This window comes from Cyprinodon variegatus, unplaced genomic scaffold (assembly GCF_000732505.1).
Source record: "Cyprinodon variegatus isolate N-32 unplaced genomic scaffold, C_variegatus-1.0 Scaffold1940, whole genome shotgun sequence".
NCBI lineage: Eukaryota > Metazoa > Chordata > Actinopteri > Cyprinodontiformes > Cyprinodontidae > Cyprinodon > Cyprinodon variegatus.
The window spans coordinates 43,361-67,472 of record NW_015152393.1 but is presented as its reverse complement, the minus strand read 5'-3'; the positions used below and the strand labels follow the sequence as shown (position 1 = coordinate 67,472).

Sequence of the window (24,112 nt, the reverse complement as noted above, 5' to 3'; positions counted from 1 at the left end):
ATTTTCACTGTTATGCTGTTAACCATGCTAGCAGCAGGCACAACAGAATACAAATGTCCTGAATGCAAACATTTTGACATTTATTTGCTGCATTAAAGCTGCCGAACGAGTAAAAAGTCTGATCTCAACTCCTGAAATAAAGAGCTGAAGAAACCCGATCTTTCAGTAGAAGCTCTTACTGCTGTGAACTAACAAGCTAACATGAGCTAGCATTTTTTTTCGTCCCTATATATGTATAGGTTTACAGTTTTTCCAAAACATTTAATGGGCTTATAGTGAGTTGCACTTTATAGTCCAGAATATACGGTATTTGATATATTTTCATAAAATGTCCACATAGCGGAATATATTTAACTAATCAAAACAGTTTTTCTATTGAATGTAGTGTCTAAGGATGGAGCAGAGTAAATAAAATACCAACTTTAACAACACAGCCCTATGTTATCTTCTCATCACATATTATCCATTGGTGATTTAATTTGGTCAAAGCTGTGCAGAATAAAATAAGAACCTTGTGGAAATAAAGAAGAAATCAAAAACTAATAAGAAGCGTCACTGTAAAATAAAAGTTGTTGCAGCTTATTTCTATTGGTACAGATGACAAAACCTAAAAATGTCAAGACAAATCCTTAAATCCTCCTCTGATGGTGATAAACTCACCAGGACGTGTGCGGCTCTGAACAGGTAGCTGAAGGGGTAATACAGCAGGTTGATGAAGGAGGCGGCATACAGGTCAGCGTAACGCATCACCTGGGAGGCAAAGAGAGTCTGTCTGGAGCCGCTGCGGAAAAGGCTACCCATCATGCCGTAGCACATGTCCATGTCATGCGTGACTTTCTGAGGGAGGAAAGTTGAGAGAAACAGAAATGCTTTACTAATATAAGAATCAAAGAAATTAGTCAAACTATATATATATATATATATATATATATATATATATAGCTGCATGGAGTGTCAATGAGATGGGGGGCTTTTAATTTCAGATGCCGTAAAACTCTCCAAACAGGCTGTAGGTCCAGATAGCGGTAAAGACAAGGGAACAGGTGCGGGATAAACAGTGACAGAGGCTGTACCTTGACTCTTCTCTGAATGGTGCTGATATCAGGCCTCTCGTTGCTGCTGCTGTCCAGATGTCTGTGGAAAGACGAGGGGGGGGGGAGATGATTAGGACAGGCTGAAGGGATGGGGAGGGCACACATATCAGTTTGCTAAAATGTAGGAAGTCAAAGGGGTGGTGTAACAGCGAGCTGTGGCAGGCTATAAATACACTTTCAGTGAATCCAGTTATCGGGTGGCCTGCATGAGGCGACCCCTCCAGACTTCACCCTATTGACCCTGTTGTTCTTTCAGCCTGCATGCCTTCAAACAGGCAGCAGGGAGCAAAGTACAGCAGAGTCGATGATGTCAGGACAAGAGGAGTGGGACGGCGAAAAGAGAGGAGGGGGAGGAAATCAGTCCAAAAGGGGGCAGCTCTTACTTGTAAAGCTCTGCCAAGAAAATGTCCAAGCCCTGAAGTTCCTCGAATAGTGCTGGAAAACATCAAAGAGCGAAATGAGGGGTCAATTTTTCATTTCCAGTGTCAGCCCTTCCGCTTCAGCCACATCATCCTGTTTTCATGTAATCAGTAGTCTTTTAATGGAAACTTCATCATCTATTCCTTAATATTGTTAATATATATTATTATATTATATAAATATATTCTTAATATATTGATAACATAAAACAAAAAACAACATGGCCTCTAAACTGGAGACAATGCACAGCAAATGCAGAAGGAAACCTGATGCTCCTTCAGTTTCTTTCTCTATGCATCTACTCCATGAGAAATAAGTAATTTAGGCTTCACATGTGACTTTCTTTTGAGTTTATTTAACACTTTACAATGTAAAGAGTTTTTTGTTATGACATTAAGGGTTAATTAAGATGAACAAAAAGCCTGGAAAAACAAAGAAACCCAAATAATGCTATCTCCTTAAGTTTGGTCCTTAAGACACAGAAGCAGGCTAGTAAAGCTGTCAGCTGGCCTGGGTATATATGAAAGGTTAACATCTTCTTTTATAAAAGCATCGTTATTTTTCAGATTTTCTAAAATAGCCACATAAAAACCCTTTAAAGTTCAAACTCTGCCCATAAAAATAAAATCACACCATCAAACTGCCAGAAGAAATTACTTTTAAACTGGCACCAATCCTTTCATACATATTCGATCATTTTTCTCCCCTTTACAATACCAAGTTTCTGTCTACACACAATTGTAGTTTTTTTCCCTAAAATCACTTTAAATTGTTAACTTTAAATATACTACAAGTAAATCTGAATATTTATCTGTGATCTAAACAAACTCCACACATCTTGAACAGAACATGAACAGGTGGGAGGAAAAAAAATAGAATAAAAAGGAGGGGGCACTACTACACTCTGTTAAACCTTTATTATGCAACGTTTCAGCCACAGACCGTCGTCAAATCTGTAACTGCTTATTTGTATTTTTCCCAGCCATGTTTGAATTAATTAAGATGAAACGTAAAAGCTTCAGGAACAACATTATTAACTTTTTTTACTTAGCGCTAATAAGTGCCTACATACAGTTTTCTACTTTGGAGCAAGTTTTATAAATACAGAAAAGACATCTTTGGTTTTAAGGATCAATGATCTGCAAGTCAATGTAAAGTAGATTTCTATCATCTAAAACTTTCTGGGTTGTCCGAGTCTTGTGTTGACAAAAAGCCGCTGAAACCTCTGGTTGTTTTCAGGTTGCACAGGTATCTTGGCACTTCAGTTGTGTTACACAAGCCAGATTGTATCTTATATTTAGGTTTTCATGGTACCGAGGACAAAACGTGAGAAAAAAAATAGCTGAATATGGACTTTTCTTTTTCATCAGAGTTTTGTCAATGTTTGTCTTCAGACTCACAGCTTTTGTCGGTCCACACGTGCAGCTCCTGGGCCAGCTCTGGGATAACCAGGAACGTTCTCCATCCCTGACGCTTCTTAGACTTGAGGATGTCTCCAAATATATGGTCCCCGATGTACAAAATGTCCTTCCCTTTGGCCCCCAGAAGGTCACACACAATGTCTGAGGAGCCTTGGAGTAGATATATGCTCATTAGTTACATAGAAGGATTGCTTTTATTGTAAAAAAAAAAAAATAAAATAAGGGAAAAAGAAGTAAAACTGAAAAAGTGAAGGGGTGTAAGGCTCACCTCCCGAGTACACGATCCCATGCTGCAGAGGTCCTGTGTAGGTGCCTATCTTTAAGCGTCCTGTGGTCTGGATTAAAAAAATAAATGAAATAAAAATAGCAGAAATAACTGAAAGTGTATCTGTAAATTGACTATCACCAGCTTGAAAGCAGTTAGTACTTTCATATTTAATGGCTGCACAGATTTCTCTCACATTTTGACCAAAATGTTTTAAATCTATTCAATTAAACCTGCTCAATCATCCAAACTCTGAGGAAGTAATATGGCATGGCTTTAACTTTCAAAATCTCCCACACAACAGCAACCAAAAGAGTTTCTGTCCTGCTCACCGTGTCGACCTGTCTGAGGACGGTTCCCTCCCCGAAGAAGAGAGGCTTTCTGGCATCCACCAAGATCAAGTCAAAGTAAGACTGCCAGGGCCGGTGAGAAGTACCAGGCTAAAGAAGGTAAGAATCCAAAAGAGCAAAAGTAAAGAGTTACACATAAAGGTGCAATAATGTTTTGCGTTTTCACGGTTTATCTGCAACTTCATCTAAATGATCTCACCTTGGGGCCATGAGGGAAGTCAAACAGGTAACTCATAATTTTCTGTGACAAAAGAGATTTAAAAACAAAAAAAAACATTACAATTTAAACATTTTTTGTCATTCATCTTTTTGTGTTTGCCTAAAAAGTTCACAGTTGGTCTGTACTAACATCTGTGTATTTGTAGTCGCTGTTAGTAGCCAGGAAAACTTTGGCTACTTCATTCATTCGGCTCAGGAGAAGTGGGAGTTTCCCCTGATGGGAAAAAGAAGAGGAAAGAAGCTTAGTTATCTTCACAAAGAATGAGATACAAAATGTGTTCTCTCTACCCAGAGGATATGTGCAGAGTACAAAATACTCACATCTTTCACCACATACTTCTCCAGGTTCTCTACCGTTTTCTCCTTCAGGGTTCCCTGCAAAGAAAACATAGGACACAAATTAGACACTACAAGTGATGATAACTGAAAAAAAAAAAAAATATCAAAGAAACACATCTCATCAAGTAGATGAGATGTGGATTCTGTTGATTCAGGTGACTGTACAAATGTGAATTTGAACCTCTGGGGGGGAGCTGCTAAGGATCCATAGGCAGTTCTGTTTACTTTTTTTAAGCACCTGAAGAGATTTATCTGAATTAACTATCTGTGCAAATTCTCGGTCATCCAGGTCTACCAGCAGACTCTCTGATAGGTGTCAAAATGTTTACAGAAAAACTAAGCGAAAGTCCAGTGATGGTAAGTTTAGGCCACGACTTATCTATCTCTTGGCTACGCCTTACTAAGTTGTGGCCACAACTTAACATCTTCAAAAAAAAAATTCTGCCCACGTCACCAGAGGGGCTCCGTACTAGACATCCCACAATGACCACATTTAAGCATAATCTTTACATTTCTCAACCCCCCACCGAAGAAAAAAAAAAAAGAAAGTCTGTTTTATGGATACATTCATTATTTGAATTATCTTTAAGACAAAATAAAATAATAATAAAACATTTTTATTATGAAAAGAAATGTATCACTATAACTGTAAACGGTACGTTAAACATCCTTCGCTACTCTGCATAAACAGCTGAGAAGTGCTGTCATAGAATACAACACTTAAGGTAAAGTGGAGGATGTTCTTTTTCAGGGTGGATCATCTAAATAAGTGGTCCTCCTAATTGTTTACCATTCTGGTGATAGGTTTATATAAGTCCATCCTAATTGCTCGTCCCCATTTTCATTTACCGGTGGTGAGTCTGACATAGTGGAAAAATAGCAAATCTTCTTTTGGAAAGTAAGCTTGTATGAGTGATGCACACAGCAACTTTTAAACAGAGCTCTCACGCGCTTTTAATACAGTAGGTGTTCCCTCTCAGGAGTGGGTACAGTGTTGTGCATCTGCATTTTCTTTTTTTTTTTTTTTAAAGAGTGGATAGAAATTTCACAAAAAATCCTGCACTATACCTTTGAGTGTTATCTGGTTAGTTTTAATAATGGAAAAACACACTGAGAATATTTGCAAAAAATTTTTTTGAATGTGTATTTTTGATGCACCAACACATTCTTGGCCATTTATTTAAATAAGACAAATCCTCTAGCCTGATAAACCAGACTAAATGGGAGATGAAAGGTGTTATCCATCAACTCGTAGGCAAAAATTATTTTGGCCGCTGGCGGGTGGGGCTCGTTTACTAGGCTACAAATCCTCTTATTTCTGCTACTTTTCACAATGAGACTATTATGAAATCCTATTTTGATCAGTAGTTTTCTTTTCATTGACTATTTCTCATCAGATCATATATGAAGACTTCGACACTTATTCATCAATACCTTACATGGTTTAACAAATAAAAAAGGAGCTCCTTCAAATCGACATACAAGATAGTAAAGGGTTAACAGGATGAAAATAACTTTTCTAAGGCATCTACAGAAATCTTTATGTAGAGTTCAAATTTACCTAAATAACCCTAAAGACCTTCTATGATCGTGTTTATTCAAATAGAATAAACACGATCATATTAACTTCAGGTATGATTTATGTGAGAGAGAAAAATCACAACAACAACAACAAGAACAAACTGCAGTTGTTTTGGTTTTACCTTGAAGTGAACCCAGTCCACCGCGTCCCGGACGTCCTGGAACATGCTCTTGTAGGACATGAAGAGGTCCCCATTTTTAAAGCCCGATTCACAGCTGGGAAAATGGAGGAGAGAGAGACACGCGCACAGCCGTCGGACAGGCCATATATTTACAGAGGGTCTTTGAAAACATTACATTTGTTTCTTTTTGTTTGCTTTTAAATGGGATAGCCTTCCCTTGTTGGAGGGTCCCCAGCCAAACAGGAAAGCAATCTCCCCCTAAAAGACCAACAACCAGGTTTCAGAGGACAAAGGACATGCAGCCATTCCAGATTACATCCACAAAAAAATTAAAGATAAATTACAGGCCATTAATCCTCTTTTACAGAAGGGATAAAAAAATGATTATTGAAGATTATTTTGCTTTATTTTATGTGGACAGTTAGTAAGATTTCCTTTAACTGCTATTAATCTTTTAAAGGATCCATGCTTGTTTATCATCTGATATTAATGTTGTAATTCTATTAAGAATAAACAGGTCTGACTGAAGTCCAAGGGGATTAGCCTTTAATTGGAATAAGCTGATATTAGCCTTTAGGACACCAGGACGCTCCCATGCTTTAGGGCAGTTGCTTTTCCCCCTGAGTGGCTTGCAAATGTCTTTATGTCAACATGCAGAACTTGTGCTGTTACATGAGATGTAATCTAAAAGGAAGATTCTTACCTTGTGTATCTGTCACAGTTTGAGAAAAAATCCACAAGACAAGCAAAAAGGTAGGTTTCTTTAAAAAAAAAAAAAAGAAGAAGAAAATTAGGTGAGGCCGAGTTTTTAGGATGAGAAATAATCTGGGGACAGTTTCCTTGACCCTCACCTGGAAGGTTGAAGAGTGTGTTAAGGATATAAAAACGCTCTGTGTCATCCCGCTGGATAAACTTGTTCGGATATCGTTCACGTATATCAGGGCTGGAAGGGGTACAAGGAGAGAAGAGAAAGCTCACAATCCTATTTTTTGTAACTGAAATAGAGATTTTAAACGAAGAGCATCAAAACCAGCTTACCCTCGAAAGAAATTAAATCCATGGGCACAGACCAGGATATTACCATAAGCGTCAACCTTCAGCAAGTTTCCATACATGGTATCAAACACAAGGCCTCTGAAAAGAAGAGGAAAATGATATTAAAATCCTCCCACAGAGGTATTGCCTTTCAACCTTATTGGCTCATTGTTATCCTCTCGAAATGCAAAGAAGCTTCCCCGCCCAAACCATCACATTACTCAACATTCTATGGGATTAGAAATTTGAAAAAGATAAGGTGTGTGATGACTGCTATTGAAAATGGAATTTCATGACGTCTGGAAATCGTTTGACATTCTTTGTTAAAACGTCGACTCATGTTTAAGTTTAATGGGATTTTTCTCTCACATGATTCTTGTGATTCTATCAGTCCTCATGTGTTTTTAAATGGATTTTCTACTTGTTTGAAAACTCATTACGAACCTTTTTTGTGTGTGCGTTTTTTTTTTTTTTTTAAGGGGTGTTTACCTATTTATTTTCCATAAAGGCTCATTAAATATATTACAAATCCAAAATCATTCACATTGCTTTAACTTGTTTCTACATTTCTGGCTTTGGAGTCAAAAGTTTTAAGGAACTTTATAACAATGTTTTTTTAATGATAGACCAACAAACAGTAGTAAATAATTGTGAACATTTATATTTGTAGAAAACTATTTATGATTTTACTTCCATTTCTCAATCATGAGCTACTTTGAGTATCTATCTCAAATTAAAGTAAAACATTTACATGTTTTTGTTATAATGTGGCAAAATGTGAATTAATCTGAAGGACTACTGATACTTCAGACCGCACAGAGTTAGACGAAGCCGTCCGACTGACTTCATATTTAGTTTTTTGTTTTAAACCCTAATTCTCAGGTTTATCTTACAACCCATTCAGAGATTCAGAGGCTAAAAAGTGAAATGGATGAGCCGGAAAGAAAAAAAACTTTGCCATTAACCCCAAAAGCTAATGAAACATTTGAGGTTGTTCTCACCTGGTGGGAAATGATGGATCGTAGACGAAGCTGAGCAGCTCTTGGGGATAACCGATGGACACCAGCCGCTCCACCGTCAGCTCAAAGCCCAGCGCCTCGTACTCAGGCGACTTGTAGACTGAATATTAAAACACACAAACATTTAAACTTGGTTTGATATATTTGACCAAACATGCATTCTTATTACATAAAAAGAGGAAAATTTGTGTCAGACCTGCTCTCAGTAAGATCCATTCATGTTTCAATTTTATTTCTATTAAGCTATTAAGTGTTTTAGTTAAGTTGCTGTAAAATGTAAACCTTCATGTTAACATGGGTTTACTGTCTTGCATTGTTATCGCGTTTCATTTTGCAGATCAGTTACAAAAAACACATTTAACAATCCGGCCAGGATTTGTAGCCGTTTGGACTTTGATAAAGTCCAATCAAGGCTATATAAACCAACAAATGCTGCACAAACTATGCTACACCAGAAGGATGGTCTCAAGAAGAACAAACTTTAAAAGAAGATCCTGACCATGGCTAAAAGTTGTGGTAAAATACAGATTCCCAATCATTTCAGCTGTGTTTAGTCATTAACCTCTTGGTGGGGGAGAAAAAAGCCAGGAAAAACCAGATAAATGTTGTAAAAAAAATCTTGAGCATGGCCAAAGCTTTGCTAGGCAAAAAATTCCCCCACATTAGTTGTAGCTCGTGTAGTATGAAGCAAGGCTTCTGCGTCATTGCTTCCCATGACCCCTGTACACCCAGTTGACATGAACCTACCACCACTAGAGTAAAAAAAAGTCCCTTTTTCCCCCCATACTGATCTATACAGTAAAAAGTATCTTACTCACTTTTGTAAATGTAATGTTTCCAGGTTATACTTATTCACTTAGAACCAACTCTGGTATCAATATTTTGCTGACATTTTCTCCCTCTGTAGTTGTCCAACTATTCCCTCTTTTGCCACTTCCACCATGTAACGCCCAACTCCATAAAGAAAAATGATGAGTTGTGTGAATAATAAAGCTTTAAAGTTAAATTTGAGCTCTGGGGAGACCACTGAGCCTCCTGCTTGCCCGTAATCCATATTTAACCCAGACTCTGGAAATATAAACATGGGCTAAGAAAAGGCCGGTGCAAGACTAAAATGCTTTCTGAGGCTGGTGCGAAAAAAAGAACTTGTCAGATGTTATAAATACGCAAGTAAGAATGCACTCTGTGTTGTCGCCTAGTTTCTGTGCTCCCAGTGGGGTGTGGGGAAGACTTTGGGGAGGTGAACTGGTGGATGGCTCTTAAGGGGACAGAACAGCACTGCAGGAAAACATCTGCAGGGTTCTGTAGAAAGCATGCATGTGTAAAAAATGAACCAATGTGCAGGACAACTGGTTTAATTTATAAATTTTGCAAAAATCTCTGCCAAGACTGGCCAGTTTCTGCATTATAAACTTGCAGAGTGTCGCAATCCAGCCCCCCCTCCTCCTCCAAATGTTTTTCTCACAGTAAACTGAGGGTTTGGGCTCAATGCCCAGAGAGGCAGCCAACATCCCAGTCCACTCCTGCTTGCTCCCTTGTCATAATCTTGAACATCTGAGGTAGAAGAAAAATCTATTTTGAGAGTCGTTTTCCCCTCAGTCACCTATGCTCTCATCACTTTCTGCATTTAGTTCCTATTAAGCTGATGTTTCACCAAGTGTGCTAAGCTCAACTGGACAGGCCATCTACAATAACACCATTTTTGTTTTTTGGTTTTGGTTTGACAAAATCCAAGCTTGAAACTCAGCAAAAGTTTCTATTTAAAGGAGCCTCCAAAGAAAAGAGGCCCCAGATTCCTCAGCAGTAATGGAAAAAGAACTTGTTGGCAGCCTTCATAAACACTTGATGACAGTTGCTTCCGAGGATGGAATAAACCGTATTATTAGGTTTTGGGGAAAAAAACATTTTCATATGGAAACAGGTTATTTTGGATTGCCTTTTCCTTTGATGAATGAATCAACCAGTTGCAAACAGTATTGTTTTGCTATTTCGTATTTAATTAGGGGGGTTGTACAATTGAATTAGGTCACATACCCATCTTCAAAACTATTCAAACCACAGAGCACAGTAACTCAAGTCAACAAATGCTATTTTAGACCTTTAGAGGCCGAAGTGCTGAGTGATTAATAGAGCCGCTATCGTTACATCCTGAGCTGAGAATATGTTGACAGAACGTTTCAGATTTCTTTAAATAACGTATCCAGCAAAAACATTGTGTCATCCTAGTGGAAGCTGACTGTTGCATAATGTAGGTGTAGAGAGCTGCTATATCACTGTTCCTTGACATTCGTGCATTTCTGCAATCTCCAGATGTGGCCCTCTGCTCACATTGCTCCTGTTGTCATTAGATACTCAGAATCAGCTTCATGAATATGCCCGCTCGCATCCTTGATGGGATTATTGGCAGATAATTATACTCCCAGTGCTCCCATTGCTGAGCAGTTCATAGGCCAGGTCAGCTCAGGCCTGGATGTAACGTACACCCTTCACACAGAAAGCAAACAACCGGCACTGCTCTTCTAACAGATCACATAATCCAAGGCTCTATAACGGGGACACATTGACTGAACCATGTCACATAGCAGTCTATATTAAGGAGCTAACAATATGGGTCTTAATTTATCAGTTTCCATCACTGCACAAATGAACGGCTTTGCTTTAGAATAAGGACAGGGTGAGGCACAATGTGGAAAAATACGAGGACTCCAGCACTGCCTCGGGGGCTGACATTAAGCCCAAAGTCTGCTGGAAAACTAGGACAAAACTGATAGCATCTCAATGTAATCTAGGTCTAAATAGGTTGCTGCAACTTTTGCCGCATTCATTGACTTGTTCCCTTTAGGAACGGCAGGACAGATAAAGCTAGGTTGACCGGTCTGATATTGATTTAGCTTGGAAAGTATTACAAAATATGTGACGTTTAAAAGGGGTTAACTGGAGAGATCACAAATTTTTCCTCTTTCTGTTGCTGAGCAAATTTCTCAGGGTAACGGAGCAATTAAAAAGACAGGATTTAGATAAAAATGAATGGAATATCAAATCAACTATTTCAAAAATCATTTAAATACTAAATAAACTATGAAGAGGTTTAATGACACCTCCACAGGAATATTCAGATTTAGTATATTTGATCATTAACAGCCTCATAATAGGAAACAAACAAATGTATGCAGGGCAACACATAATCACAGTCGCCACAATCAGGCCCACCTGAGTCAGTTGTCATGGAAACTATTGATAGAGGAGAGGCCCCTAAAATCAACTCTCCAGCTATCAACTTGTGGCCAAGGCATAAGAAAAGGACTGTTTGTGTATAAATATCCAGACTTGATATTAAAGTTACATGAAACTTTTCCAATATTTTTTGTTTCTAATTGTCTTTTCAGCAGTGGATTGGCTTAGTTTAAACTGCTCCAGTAAAGGAATATAAAATGTCCCTGTGCTACAGATAAGGACAGAGAAATATGGAGCCTGAATCTTCTTCACCTGCTGTGCATCTTTGCTAGTGGTAGTTATAATTTAATTACAGTATGTATGGTAGGTACATTTGACAACTGGTTAACATCGTATAGTTTATAGTTATCGTAATTAAATTTCTAGTCATGATTTTGATTTAAATTAGAATTAGTGATGACTGAAAAATAAAATAGGGGATGAATTGTCAGAATCTTTATTCTACTTTATTTCTTCTGCATTTTTTTCCATTTGGGCATTTACAGCTTTATCTAATATGACTGTGGATACTTTTGGAGGTTGAGTGATACAAATTTAGACTTCTTTATGCAACTAATGTCCTAAAGAAGCCTGTTTGAAATTTTTAGACTTTCGAAAAGTAGTTTTAGTTTGTTTTTGTTTTTTTTGTCATCACTTCTATCATTATTTCAATAGTACCATAAAATTTCATAAGATTCTGAGTCTATGTTGGGCCTAGTTAACATTAATGGCTGAGCAGATTTGTAACCAGACTAACTATAAGGTTCTAGGGCGTGCAGGTGGCCCGGCGGTTAGCCCGCATGACCCTTGTACGGAGGCCTCGACGTGGCAGACTTGAGGCGACATGAGGCAAAGGACCACAGGTTCGAATCTGACCTGTGGTTCTTTGCCTCATGTCTCTCCCCCTCTCTCATACCCCCTTTCCTTTCAGCCTACCGTTGAAAAAAACGAGCCACTAGTGCCGTAAAAACTCAAGAAAAAACCCCAAAAAACGATAAGGTTCTCCCTCTCGGCTGCAACTGCAGGATGTGGATAAAAAAATAAAAAATTTCCTGCTGTAGAACCTGAGCTGCTAAATTAGGTCAACCGTCATAGTGGATGATTGAAATAAAAAAGTTTCTTAAAGCAATGTCATTTATATCTTTTTATTATGAAACTAAAAAAAAAAGAGAAAGATTTATTAATTATATTTGGATGATTAAATGGAGTTAAGCAACATCACCCAACCCACTGTTGTGCATATTTGACTGAAACTGCTTTCAATTGGAAATGCTCAGCCAGAAAAACAAGAAAATCCCAAAAATGGAACCCGTCTGACGACATGAAAGAAGTTCAAAGATCTCAGACACTCAGTACATTGTGCAAAGCAAAGTCCTGGAAGGTGTCAACTTTTCAAAAAAAGAACATTATTAGTTAGGCTCTAGATTATGTACCAGAACTTTGATTCAAAATGAACCAGAAAGTCCACCTCTAAACAAAAAACTGGATAAAATCAATTCTGCAAAGAGGGGCACCTGGATGTTTAAGAAGATTTCCAAGTGTAATAAACACATAAATGAATGGTTTACCGATATGGAGAACACAAACACTCCTTAGCTTAGTGGGCTAAGTTGACCTGAACACTTTTTTGAAACTGTGACAATTAAATCATGATTGGAAATCTGCTTTATTATTACTAAGGCTATCTTTATTGCATAGCAAAAAGATCTGAAACATTTAAGAATGAAAAATCGGGAAAAAAAAATATATATCTTTAAAAGGGGCAATTTCACAGCACGCTGTAATAAATGAAATTATTGCATCCCAGTCATCAGAGCCGTTGGCTACCTAAAGCCTCATCTTTTCTTTCTGCTTCCTCTGACAGCATTGTTGATGCACGTTGTGAACACCGGATCTCAATTTCTTGTTTAAAAAGACGACACGCATGTGAACAGCTTCTAAAAAAAAAACCTTAGCAGTGTCATCAGGGGTGCCGACATTAAGCAGCAGGTATTGAGTGAAACCGATGAGGCACTTCAGTGATGAAAACTTGAAAACTGTCCAAAGATACACGATAGCCACACTTCTAGCAAACATTAACACTTGGTTACAAGCTCCTATAAACTGAGTCATGTCAACAGCTGAGCATCTGGAAAATCTCCTGCTATTGGAAGGAGGATGAAGCCAGCAGAGCCTCACAGGAACTGAAAGTAAATCCCTACATCGGGGGAGCCACCGCTGCTCAACCTGACAAACAAATGTGACCCGCTTTTCAAAGTCGGTGAAGATTTATTTTTAGACGTGTGGAGACCAAAAACTGGAGCCGAGTTGGAGAACAAAGAGAACGGGCAAATAGAGAGACATTTGACCCAGAAAATATTCTCACTGGCTTTGGGAACCAGGTAAATAAATATAACATTTGATGAGAACTTTTGTAAAGTTAAAGCATCACAATAATCAGCAGTCGACGACTGGAAAATAGTAAAAGATTAAGGAGACGAAAAGGCACTAATTGGACGTCACAGGAAACATTTAGATCAAACTTTACTTACAGAGTTGACAAAATATTTAACTCTAACACCTCCCTGAATCATAAAAGAGGCAAAAAAGTCAATTTTTATATGTTCCCTTTAATATGTATACGTGGGAATATTAAGGTTTAAAGTATAAAAACTACATTAACAGTTTAATAAACTTTAAAATATTACTCAAAACAGCAATAATAAGATCAGTAACTGAGAAATAGTTGGCTTTAAATTGCTAATTTTCAGTTCATGTTCTTAGTTCATCACAAATGTTACTTTTTCAAAACTGTTCCTGTAAAGGAAATTAGTAGGTCAATGTCTTTTTTAACTCACCTGCTAAAGTGTAATCCATGTCAAAGCCGAAGCATTTGATTTTCTCCATTGCCAAGCTTCTATTGACAAAAATCCTGAAGATAAAAAAAGAAGAAAACATGTACGTTACATCATGATCAGTACCCTTACTGTCACGAAGAGCAGAAAAAGAGTTCCTTTTATTTTATTTCCATCATTGTGCGCAGAGAATTAAAAAAAAGTTAACTCAATTTAAATAAAAGAAAATGCATCCTTGTGAAAAGGTAAATTACATTTTGTTAAACTGTAGAGACTATTGGAACACATTAGACTACAGGAATGGATCTCTGCTAACTATTTCAAATTTGCAAGTTTAAGGTTTGCTCCTCTACTTGCCTTATACATTTTCTGGGCATGGTTTTATTACAAAATCCATGATAAAGTTGCTTATATTTACTGAAGTTAAGGACAAAGTGGGAAATGTAGGGTTTTCCGATAATTACATACCCTCTGCCTTTGCAGGCACAACATTTTTAAGCTGTTTTGCAGAGATTAAAATAAAAAACAAAACAAAAAAAAAACAGAACAGAACTGGTGCTGCGACACCAACCCTTATGGGGATATAAAGCAAATTACTTCAAGCACTGAAGGACATACTTGCCCTTAAAAAAAATACAATCCAACCATGTGGGAAGCCTGTTAATATTACGCACAATCTAAAAAGGAAAGCCATTTGAGACTAACAGAAATGTCGGTACATATACCAAAATTTGCAAACTAATTAGAATTCACTTTTCCCAATTAATTATTTTGTACCAGTGCACCGATTCATTTAGCATCACCACTTAAGTATCTGTACATTTCAGTAAATCATGGATAGGCAATTATATATCAATTAAAACTCTTGTCTTCCATTCTTTGAATGCACACCATGGTAGTGGTCTGTAAAGGTAACATGTTCTCTACAAAAGCCTCAACATCTATGATTATTGAAAAATAAAATTGAAATAAAATTGTGAAATTTATGCAATTTCCCTCCAAAGGGTAAGATTTAAATCTTGAGTTTTAAATCTGATTTCTTATATTTCAAAAAGAGAAAAGAATTAGTGAACATCTTTTTAATAATATTTTTATCATATTTCCTTATTATTAATATGCCTTAAAATGAGAGTAAACAATTAGACTCTTTGCTTAACAAAGTTTCAAACAAGCTGAATGGAGCCAATGTTTATATTGCCATGCCGACAAAGGACCCAGTTACACACTGCTAGCTTACCTGAAACAGAACTCAATATACAACTGCTTCCTTTCACATAAATCCAAAGAATTCAAACCCAAAACTTTCTAGAAATAAGACCTAAACCAGCTTCAGACAAATGGAACTGAGCCACTGAAATAAAGGCTTTTCTGGCACACAACCTCAGAGTTAATCTAGAGAAAAAAAATAAAATAATAATTCTTGCTGTTCTCCTCAGAATGACTGCATCCCAATGAATCCCAAACAATCTGTTGTGAAATACCTGGCAGCAGATCCATAGTGAACAAGCTCCCATTTAGAGTTCAGTCCAAGACACGAAGGGCAGTACATTCTGTGTGAAATTAAACCTTAGTTTGACTCTACGTTTGTCCGATGTGCTCCGGCAGCACAGTGAAGCTCTGGCACCCTGAACAATAACAACCCCTCCACATACGCACATACACCCCACTCCCTCTTTGCTTTCTTGTCATTCAGAAATTTTCTGTCTTGTTGCAAAACTGATTGTGGCCGTTCCGCGTCATTCTCTATTGTTGTCAGTGAGGGTTGTTGTTGTCGAGCAGTACGATGTTTGTGGCTCCCTCAAAGATATCTAGAACAATCCCAAGTCAGGCAGGGCCGCGAAGCAACAGCTGCTTACTGCTCAGATCACCCTCAGAATAAACACAGGTAGTGGCAGATTTCAGTAGCCATCTTGTGGACTCATTAAGTATTATTCTTAAATCAATTTATCACCTCAATATCAATGGATAAACCCAAAGGAACCAACAATCTTTTTATTACTTTATAAAATGAACCAATAAGACTTTTTCTCACTGATACAGATTTATTGCCTTTGTTTAAGCTGATAAACCCTTACTCTTTACAGTTAACACAAATAGTAATCATAATAACACTGTTATTATGATCTAAAAGATCAGAAATAAATACACAAAAACACAAAAGAACAGCCTGGACCAGTAATTTTCCTAGCCAGTACCATGTTTGTCTTATTTGTATTTCTGACCTTCCGCCTCCAGTTTTGATGGATTCTTTTTTTGTTCAAATGCGAAGGAATAAAAAGGGCTTTGACAGAGGTATTAGTTTTGAATCTAACAGAAAATGAAAGGATTACAGGATTAACCCTACTTTTGAATCAAAGCAAGGCAGTAGAGGCACCGCTGGGTGGACAACAAATACAAGAATCAGGCATCAGTCGCAGCAGCAATCACTGTACGGCTTTTTTCCGGAAAATATCCGGCACTGCATGATATTCACCCGTCTTTGATCGGGAAAGTGCTGAATCAGAGGTCATCTTGGCTGTCACGCTGAACGCTCAGAGATTAGCAGTTCAGGCTTATGACCACAGATTTTTCTATGGGTTTGATTAAGATTGCAGATAAATGTGAAGGCTAAACTGCTTATTGCTTTCAATCAGAAAAAGATGAACAAATAAAAAAATCAAAGGTAGAGTGTTTATGTTCACAGTTTCTAAGTGCAGAGGGGGCAGAAGCCATTCTAAGCCAATGACTTAAATCCAGAGCTTTGCTATTTTTATGGGTATGACATCAAATGTGTAACCTTTGACTGGATGGCAGAGGGAGGCAATGAACGCCCATTAATGATAACCCCAGCTCCACCTTAACTAGACAAGAGATATGGGCGTTCTGATTGCTGTAGTCAGCCTCGATTTTGGTCACGTTGACGACGCTGCACAAATATCCCCAATGGGCCACGCCGAGTATACAAGAGAAGCCCTTAATTACTTTAACTCCAAATGGAAGCAGCTGTGGGACAACCGGCCGGATTCTTTCCACTGCTCTCTAATCTCACACAGACGGTGTTTGGACTCTGGGAAATAGAAAGTTTTATCCGCCCTCTGTGATGTGATGTCTCAGGATAGCACTGAGTCTTAGAGAGGACCACCGTCCAACTGTGTGATAAACAAACGACTCCATTTACATAAAGGGCTAAACTGATCAACAACTTCTAACACAAATGCATTATCTCAGCAAGGAATTGTTTTGCCAACACGTGTGGCGGTTTGTATGCATGTGTTTGAAATAGGGGGGTGGGTTGTCATGGACTGGGCGACCTTTACCCTAACAGCACACATAAATCCATCAGATTACTGATGGGTTTATAAAGCCTCTGAGGACAGCATATGATATGATGGCAAGGCAGAAAAACAGCAACCATTGTCCCCATGGCTGTGAGTTAAACATTAAACAGCCACTTACAGTAGAATACTGTACCCTTGAATGAACTCTTCCTTATTTCTGACGGATTTTTACAGCAGGGTGGTTCCCCATCAGCGTATACAGAAATAAGGACTATTTGATAAAGCAAGAGATAAAGAAATGCATTGGATTTAACTGCAAGCAAAAAAACAAAAGATTCATTTGTTGACTATGAGCGAAGTTTTAATTCATGAATTCACTTTCTGGAAATAACAGAGTGAACATGCAGTCAAAGGAGGCAAAAATGATTGTGTTTTACAGAAGGCAGACAAAAAGACGAAACTCGTACCACGAAGGTCTGCCTTGACAGCATGTATTTGAGAGTAGCTTTGCTGTCAACATATTATTATTAAGAAACTTGTTTGTCTTATTGAATTTGAAACACAAAATAGGCCAATAATCCTTCATCAGCTGTTTCTCTCGTGTCTGCTCACATGCTGATGAATTCCCCCATCATCATTCGGTCATTCATTTCTGCAGAGGCCTGGCAACAAGCCACTCATTTGAGAGAGGGTTGAAGGATACTAGCGCTCAGAGACAGGAGTTAGGCAGTTCTGTTTTATGCCAATTATTTTATGACCTAAAATTTTAAAACACCTCTGAAATATTTTTCGAATTAACAATGACAAGACCTTGTCTCCGGCCTAGCTTAGCTGTCTCGTGTTTAAGTTTACCCCGTTGGATTAGCGTTGCGTTCCTGCGCCTTTCGGCAGTGAGGGGGTATGTGACTCATGTCTCAGGCTATGGGACCCCATGGAGGAAAAACTACTAGTTAGTATAAGAGCAACTCTGGTAAACTGTTTGACGCCTACAGAGGGCCTAGCAGTGCTTCACTACCACTGTCGGGAAGCTGCTGAACTTAATAGAGAACATTGTAGGATGGTGGGAGAAATACTTTGAGGAAATCTACCACGCCTTCCGTGGTGGAAGCAGAGATTGAGTACTCTGTGTAAGTTTCCCAAGTAGTCCTTGTCGGTCAGGCCGCTCCAAATTCTTCCAATCCGTGTAGAGCGAGTTTCTTGACAAATGTAATTTCCTAAGTAATGAAGCCATAAGCTCAACGCTCTTTTACCCTCTGTAATCTGCTTGATGGTAAAAAAAACAAAACAAAAAAACAAATGGGTTCCTCTCTGTTAGGTTCAAGCATTTACTTTAAAAAGAATAATAAAATAAATTAAACAAACAATACAGGTATTATATTTCCAAAAAAAATGAAATTATTAAAGAAGCTTAGGAGAAAAACTGTGTGGCTCCACTCCAATTACCTGACCAAAACTGAAGCAGAAGCCACTCCCCTAAACATCCACAAACAAACCATGCACATTTGCAAAAGAACCTCAGTACAATTAGAAATATTGAATATCCTTACATATGAGAACCTTTTACTTTCTGATATTTACTTATTAATGATTTCTTTTTATCTTAACTTAAACTGAATTTAGGCTCCTGGAAGCGGAGTTAGACATGTTCATCACCCTGGGTGAGGTCACAGAGGTGGTCTAGAAAAAACCCATTGGGTCAAGGCTGTCCTGACTTCCTTAGGTCTCTGGGTGTTAGGCCATCATGCCTCTTCAACATCACTTGGCGGTTGGGGACATTGCCCGTGGACTAGCAGACTGAGGGGGTGATTCTCCTCCATATGAAGGGTGACCAGAGGATGTGTTCCAACAATAAGGGGATTGCACCTCTCAGCCTCCTTGGGAATGACTATGCCAGTCAGGGTGCTGGAGAGGAGAGCCTGGCTGATTTTTAAATCTTGGCTTTAAGAGAAGCAATGTGGTTTTTGTTGCAGTTATGCAACAGTGGACCAGCTCTGCACCCTCTACAGGACACCTGGGGGTTTGTAGGAGTTTGCCCAGCAGTTTTTTTTTTTTTTTTTTATCTGTAAGGTGGACTTGGAGAAGCCAATCGACCATGTCCCCTGTGGGGGCACCATAATGGGGTCACTGTACAAGTGGAGCAGGAGCCTGGTCTGCATTGCCAGCAATAGGCCAGACCTTTTCCTGGAGCATGTTGGACTCCGCCAGAGCTGCCCTCTGTCACTGGTCCTGTTCATAACATTTATAAACAGGTTTTCTTGGAATAGCCAGGGTCCAGGGGGGTTCTGGTTTGGCAGCCGGAGGATTTCATCCCTCTGACGTGGTTCTGTTGGCTTCCTCCCGCCCACACCAACAACATGCATTGGAGCAGTTTGCAGCACAGTGGGAAGCAACCAGGACGAAAATCAGCTCCTTCAAGGCCGAGGCCATGGTACTCAACTAGGGTTGTCATGATACTAAACTTTTCAACTCGATACCGATACTAATGAAAATATTCGATACTCGATACCATTTTCGATACCACAAGAATAAAAACAAAGACTCCAAAACTCAACAGAAATTTTCGTTAATATAAATAAATAAATACAATAAACAATAAGAACAATATTCTGAGATTGTATGCTATGCAAAATATTAAGCAAGCTTGATAAAAAACTTACAAAATTAAAATTAAGTTTTCCTTCCTTGGCTATGCTTTGCACATATAACAATGACACTAGTCAGACCGGTTAAGAAACAAAAATAATTCTCAGCAGCTGCACCTGTTACAAAAAAAGTCTGAAACTGAAAAATGCACAGAATTATTCAATCACACAGTGTTCAGAAAGTACATTTTCCTCTATTCTGCACTTTAGATGAATGACTGTTTAGGTGCCACTGGTACTCGATACTTTTGAAAATGAGTATTGTATCCGGAAACAACGTTTCAGTATCGATACTTTTGACAACCCTATTCTCAACCGCAAAAAGGTAGCTTGTCTTCTTCAAAGTTCGAAGAGAGTTCCTGCCTCAAGGGGAGTAGTTCAAGTATTTTGGGGTCCTGTTCTTGAGTGATTAGAGAATGGAGCAGGAAATCAAAAGATGGATCTGTGCTACGGCTACTAAAATGCAGAAGCTATATTATAGCATGGTGTGGTGAAGAGAAAGGGGAGCAAGAAGGAAGAGTTCTCAATTTAACAGTATTTCTACATTCGATTCTCTAATCTTTGGTCATTAAAATCATCATGGATCATGACCGGAAGAACAAGATGGCTTTCTCCGCTGGCTGGCCCTGGCACTCCCTTACAGACGAGTCACCTGAAGTGGCTCAGACCTCTTTTTCAGATGCCCAATGACTCCTCCCTCAGTAGGTGTTTCGGACACATCTCACCAGGGAGAGGACCAGGGGACAGCATGCGGACATTCCCACATGCTGGACGGACTCTTGCTTGGCCATGGAGGCCCTTGGGCTTCCCCCAGTAGAGCCGGAGGAGGTGTCTAGAGAGAGGGAAGTCTGAGAGTCTCTGCTGAGACTGCTACCCCATGACCCTGTCCCGGATAAGCGGGAGACGTGGAGTACAAGTATAATTAGATGTAATATATCAAGACTGATTAATAAATTAAAATCTGTATCCATACTTGTCTTTTTATTTCTTAAGGCTAAATATGCGAACATTGTGGAATCCATCAGGGGAATCTTAGCTACAGTGTGTTCTCTGTAATCTCCTGATGTTCAAACAAGTTAAGCAGAAGAGTTCTATTTTTTCTATTTTCTAGGTATACCATGGCCTGGTGATGGATTCTATCTGTTGGAAACGATCAACTCTGAGGTGCAGCTGAGGAGGAGAAAAGGGCACAAAAATAAATCAATCCAGACATTCTGCTCTACCAGTCTGAAGCAGGTTTCATTAACCCGTCCAGCTAAAGGTTGCATAATAGTTGTGCACAATAGGCTTTATATTTTTGGTGCAGTATTTCAATGTGAATTGCAGCAATGAGATTTGCTTGGTTTTTTTCCTGCACAAAAATATGCAGAGGAAACGTGTCAGTTCCATTTAGCAATGTTTATCAAAGTTGGTTTTTTTCACCTTCTTTTATACGATTGGTTCAGTATGTTCTCAAGTAATGAGCCCCAAAGACACCCAGAGGTCCTTGTGTACCCGAGGCTGAATAAATAGCTGGTTGCGTGAGATTCTCTCCTGACAAATAAGCTGAAAAAAAGAGACTGTGAGAACCTGCTGGGTAGTGATCCAAATGCAGTTCTGTGAGCCAAACAGATAGTGAAGAAAACCAATACTTCTATTAGGGCAGGTTCTGGTGTGAAACTCACTCTGTCAAAGAATTTGTCACTGTTGAATCCCTAGGAGTATTTACCTTTTCCTAAATTATTATTTTCTAAGTTAAAATGGGATATAATCACTTAAATCAGACAAACAGCTTTTTTCTTTCAACGTCAGAGAGATACCAGAAACCTTAGTAAGTTAATTGTTAAACCTGCTTCATTATCCCACAAAAATGTTCTCTTAGTGTTGCTTTGTGTCAGGATTTGTTTAAATATTTAATTGTGAAAGTAGATTAGTATGGTTAATAAATGCATTCTTGATTCTCTTAGCAACCAGTTACAATAGTCATTTACATCTAATGTAATGTTTAATGCAAGTATAGTATAAGTATTAATATGATTCTTACATAAAGTTATTAGGTTTTTTTCATTTAATTTTGCGGCTGGTAATAATTAATCCTTAATACATATTTAGGCTGGTAACTAATCAAGAGACTGATGCATGGTAGAACAAATTAGTTCATTTTAGCCTATTATATGTTAGATATTTGATCACATAACAGGCATTTGTAACACTTTTCAGAGTATTTATGTGAAACACATTGGATAACATGGTGTTCCTTCAAAGACTATAGGTAAGAATAACTTTGAATGTTTTACAAACAGAAGAGTAAGTTAGTCAAATATACCCCTCTAAACCTCCCTGATTCAAGTAACCCACAGGCATTTTACTGTAGATCAGAGGATTGTTCGTGTCTGGTTAAAAGCGACCAATATAAGCCTTTAAAACCCATATGTAAGGAATCTCAAGTTTGATATATACAGAACCAAACATTTATTTTCAAGTACCCCATTACATTGCAGGTGAAACGAAATGATGTCTGTTCAATAATTTTGATTAACAATCGCCAAAGGTACAGTAAGGGCAAAAATACAAGAAACTAAGAAGACATATTCAAAAGACATCTTTATCTTTGTTTAAATTAAAATGTATTCTGTACAATCCTCTGACTTCTATTCCTTAAAACATGAGAGACCAGCTCAATAATATTACATACCATAAATGTGCAAAGTAAGTCATGTTCATCAAAAGTCAACATTACAAGAGATTGGATCCTGATTGCCATTCTTCCTGCATGTTCTCAACATAGAATTGTGCTTCTTACCTGTGGTACGGCTCCCTCCTGTACTTTTTCATAGCCAGGCCGTCCATGTTGGCAGGCAGGTCTGCGTAATTTTGCAATCTGTCACTCCACGAAGTCGTCATCTTTTAAACTGTTCAGTGTCTGGAAAAAAAAAGGGAGTCAAAAAAGGCTTGTTTACAAAATTGTAATCCTCTTCTTCTAAGCTTTAAAAAGCTGCAGCAGCCTTCTTTTCACAGAGTAACTTAATAGCAGTGTAAACAGCAACGGGTGGAGGAGGGGCAGCATTGATTAACTACTCAAGTAAATAAAAATCTAACACCTAATTTGGCTACCAGATTTTAAACCTTTGGAAGGATATGATGAAAAAACTTCCTGATGTGTGACTGATTAAAGGTCTCCATACAGTGGGATATCAACAGCAGGGCATGACAGCTGCCAGAGAGACAAAGGGTGGTGAGTCAGCTGAGAGATAACAAACCTGCTTATCTCAAACATCATTCATTCATTACATTTGAAACTTTTTGATTAAGCATTGAACACTTTCTGAAGGAGTAAAAAAAAACAATAGCCTGGTGAATTAGCTGACTTTGGCTCTTAGATTGTATGTTTTTGTTGGTGCTAACCTGGTGGAGTTTCTGCTTGGGCTGGAGAGAAACAGATCATGAAAAAACAAACTATTAGACATGTCAACGATCCCTGGCTATTAATGTACAGCATTGCAACACACCAAAGGAAGTAATAGACCTAGGACTTTATTCTTTTACTTTTAGCTAATCTCTATGTGGCACTTTGATTTGATCGAGTTTATCTCCCCAGCTCCTCTCTCTGCTCCAGCCTTCAGTGTTTACGAGGATTTTTGTCTTTTTTTTTTGCTACTGGATTCGTCGCTTCAGTCATAACTGCTAAAAACTCGGCTCAAAGAACAGCTTGTTCACAAACATATTATTACGCTAGCCGACTGCCACCGGCTGTTTTTCAACCGACTGAGAGGGTGACAGGAAGTCGGGAGTTGACACGGTTTCGACACATTAGCTCCCCTTTGATGAGACACAAGGAAGGTTGCATAGGGAGATTAGTGTTCGTTAACTGACGTTTCCAGCACTCACCTCTGAGTTCCTGAATAAAACAAAACGCGCCGTCCGTTAATGTGAGACTGCGCCGTGAGCTGTCAGGGCGAGGGACGGCTTTCTTTTGTTGTTGTCTGACTGTGGTAAACTGGAGGCGCAGCGGCAATAAAATGAACTCTGCAGAAGTGACCGAGCTTCTCTCTCAGCTAGCTCTCAGCTGTCTCCCCCGGTGATGCCTGCCGATGTTATGAGACGCTAAGTGGGAGGGGCTTACCTCTGCTTATAAGGTGGGAGGAGCTTATCTCTGCTTATAACAAAGAGGCGGAACCATGTGGCGCCGAGGCTGAGACACGTGACTCTGCTGCTTGCTTTAACTTGAAACATCAGACATTTAACTAAGAATTTAAGTTTATTATATATGTTGGCTTCTTTTTTTATGTAAGAAAGAAATGTTGTGATTCTTACTTGAAAAT

At 38.5% G+C, this 24,112-nt stretch overlaps 1 protein-coding gene across 1 annotated transcript; it reads right to left on the bottom strand.

The window, feature by feature from the left end:
• Positions 1–660: 660 nt before the first annotated feature.
• On the bottom strand, positions 661–23,881 carry LOC107104892 (cytosolic purine 5'-nucleotidase; the record flags this gene model as incomplete). Its single annotated transcript, XM_015405008.1, has 17 exons — positions 23,679–23,881; positions 22,594–22,713; positions 13,916–13,989; positions 7,848–7,965; positions 6,850–6,945; positions 6,663–6,754; positions 6,515–6,572; positions 5,812–5,905; positions 4,091–4,144; positions 3,900–3,983; positions 3,750–3,791; positions 3,533–3,640; positions 3,204–3,270; positions 2,915–3,085; positions 1,478–1,529; positions 1,074–1,134; positions 661–837 (listed from the first exon to the last, which is right to left on the bottom strand). Coding segments are annotated over exons 2-17 (1,449 nt in total), but the record flags the coding sequence as incomplete, so codon positions are not given.
• Between the last annotated feature and the right edge of the window lie 231 nt (positions 23,882–24,112).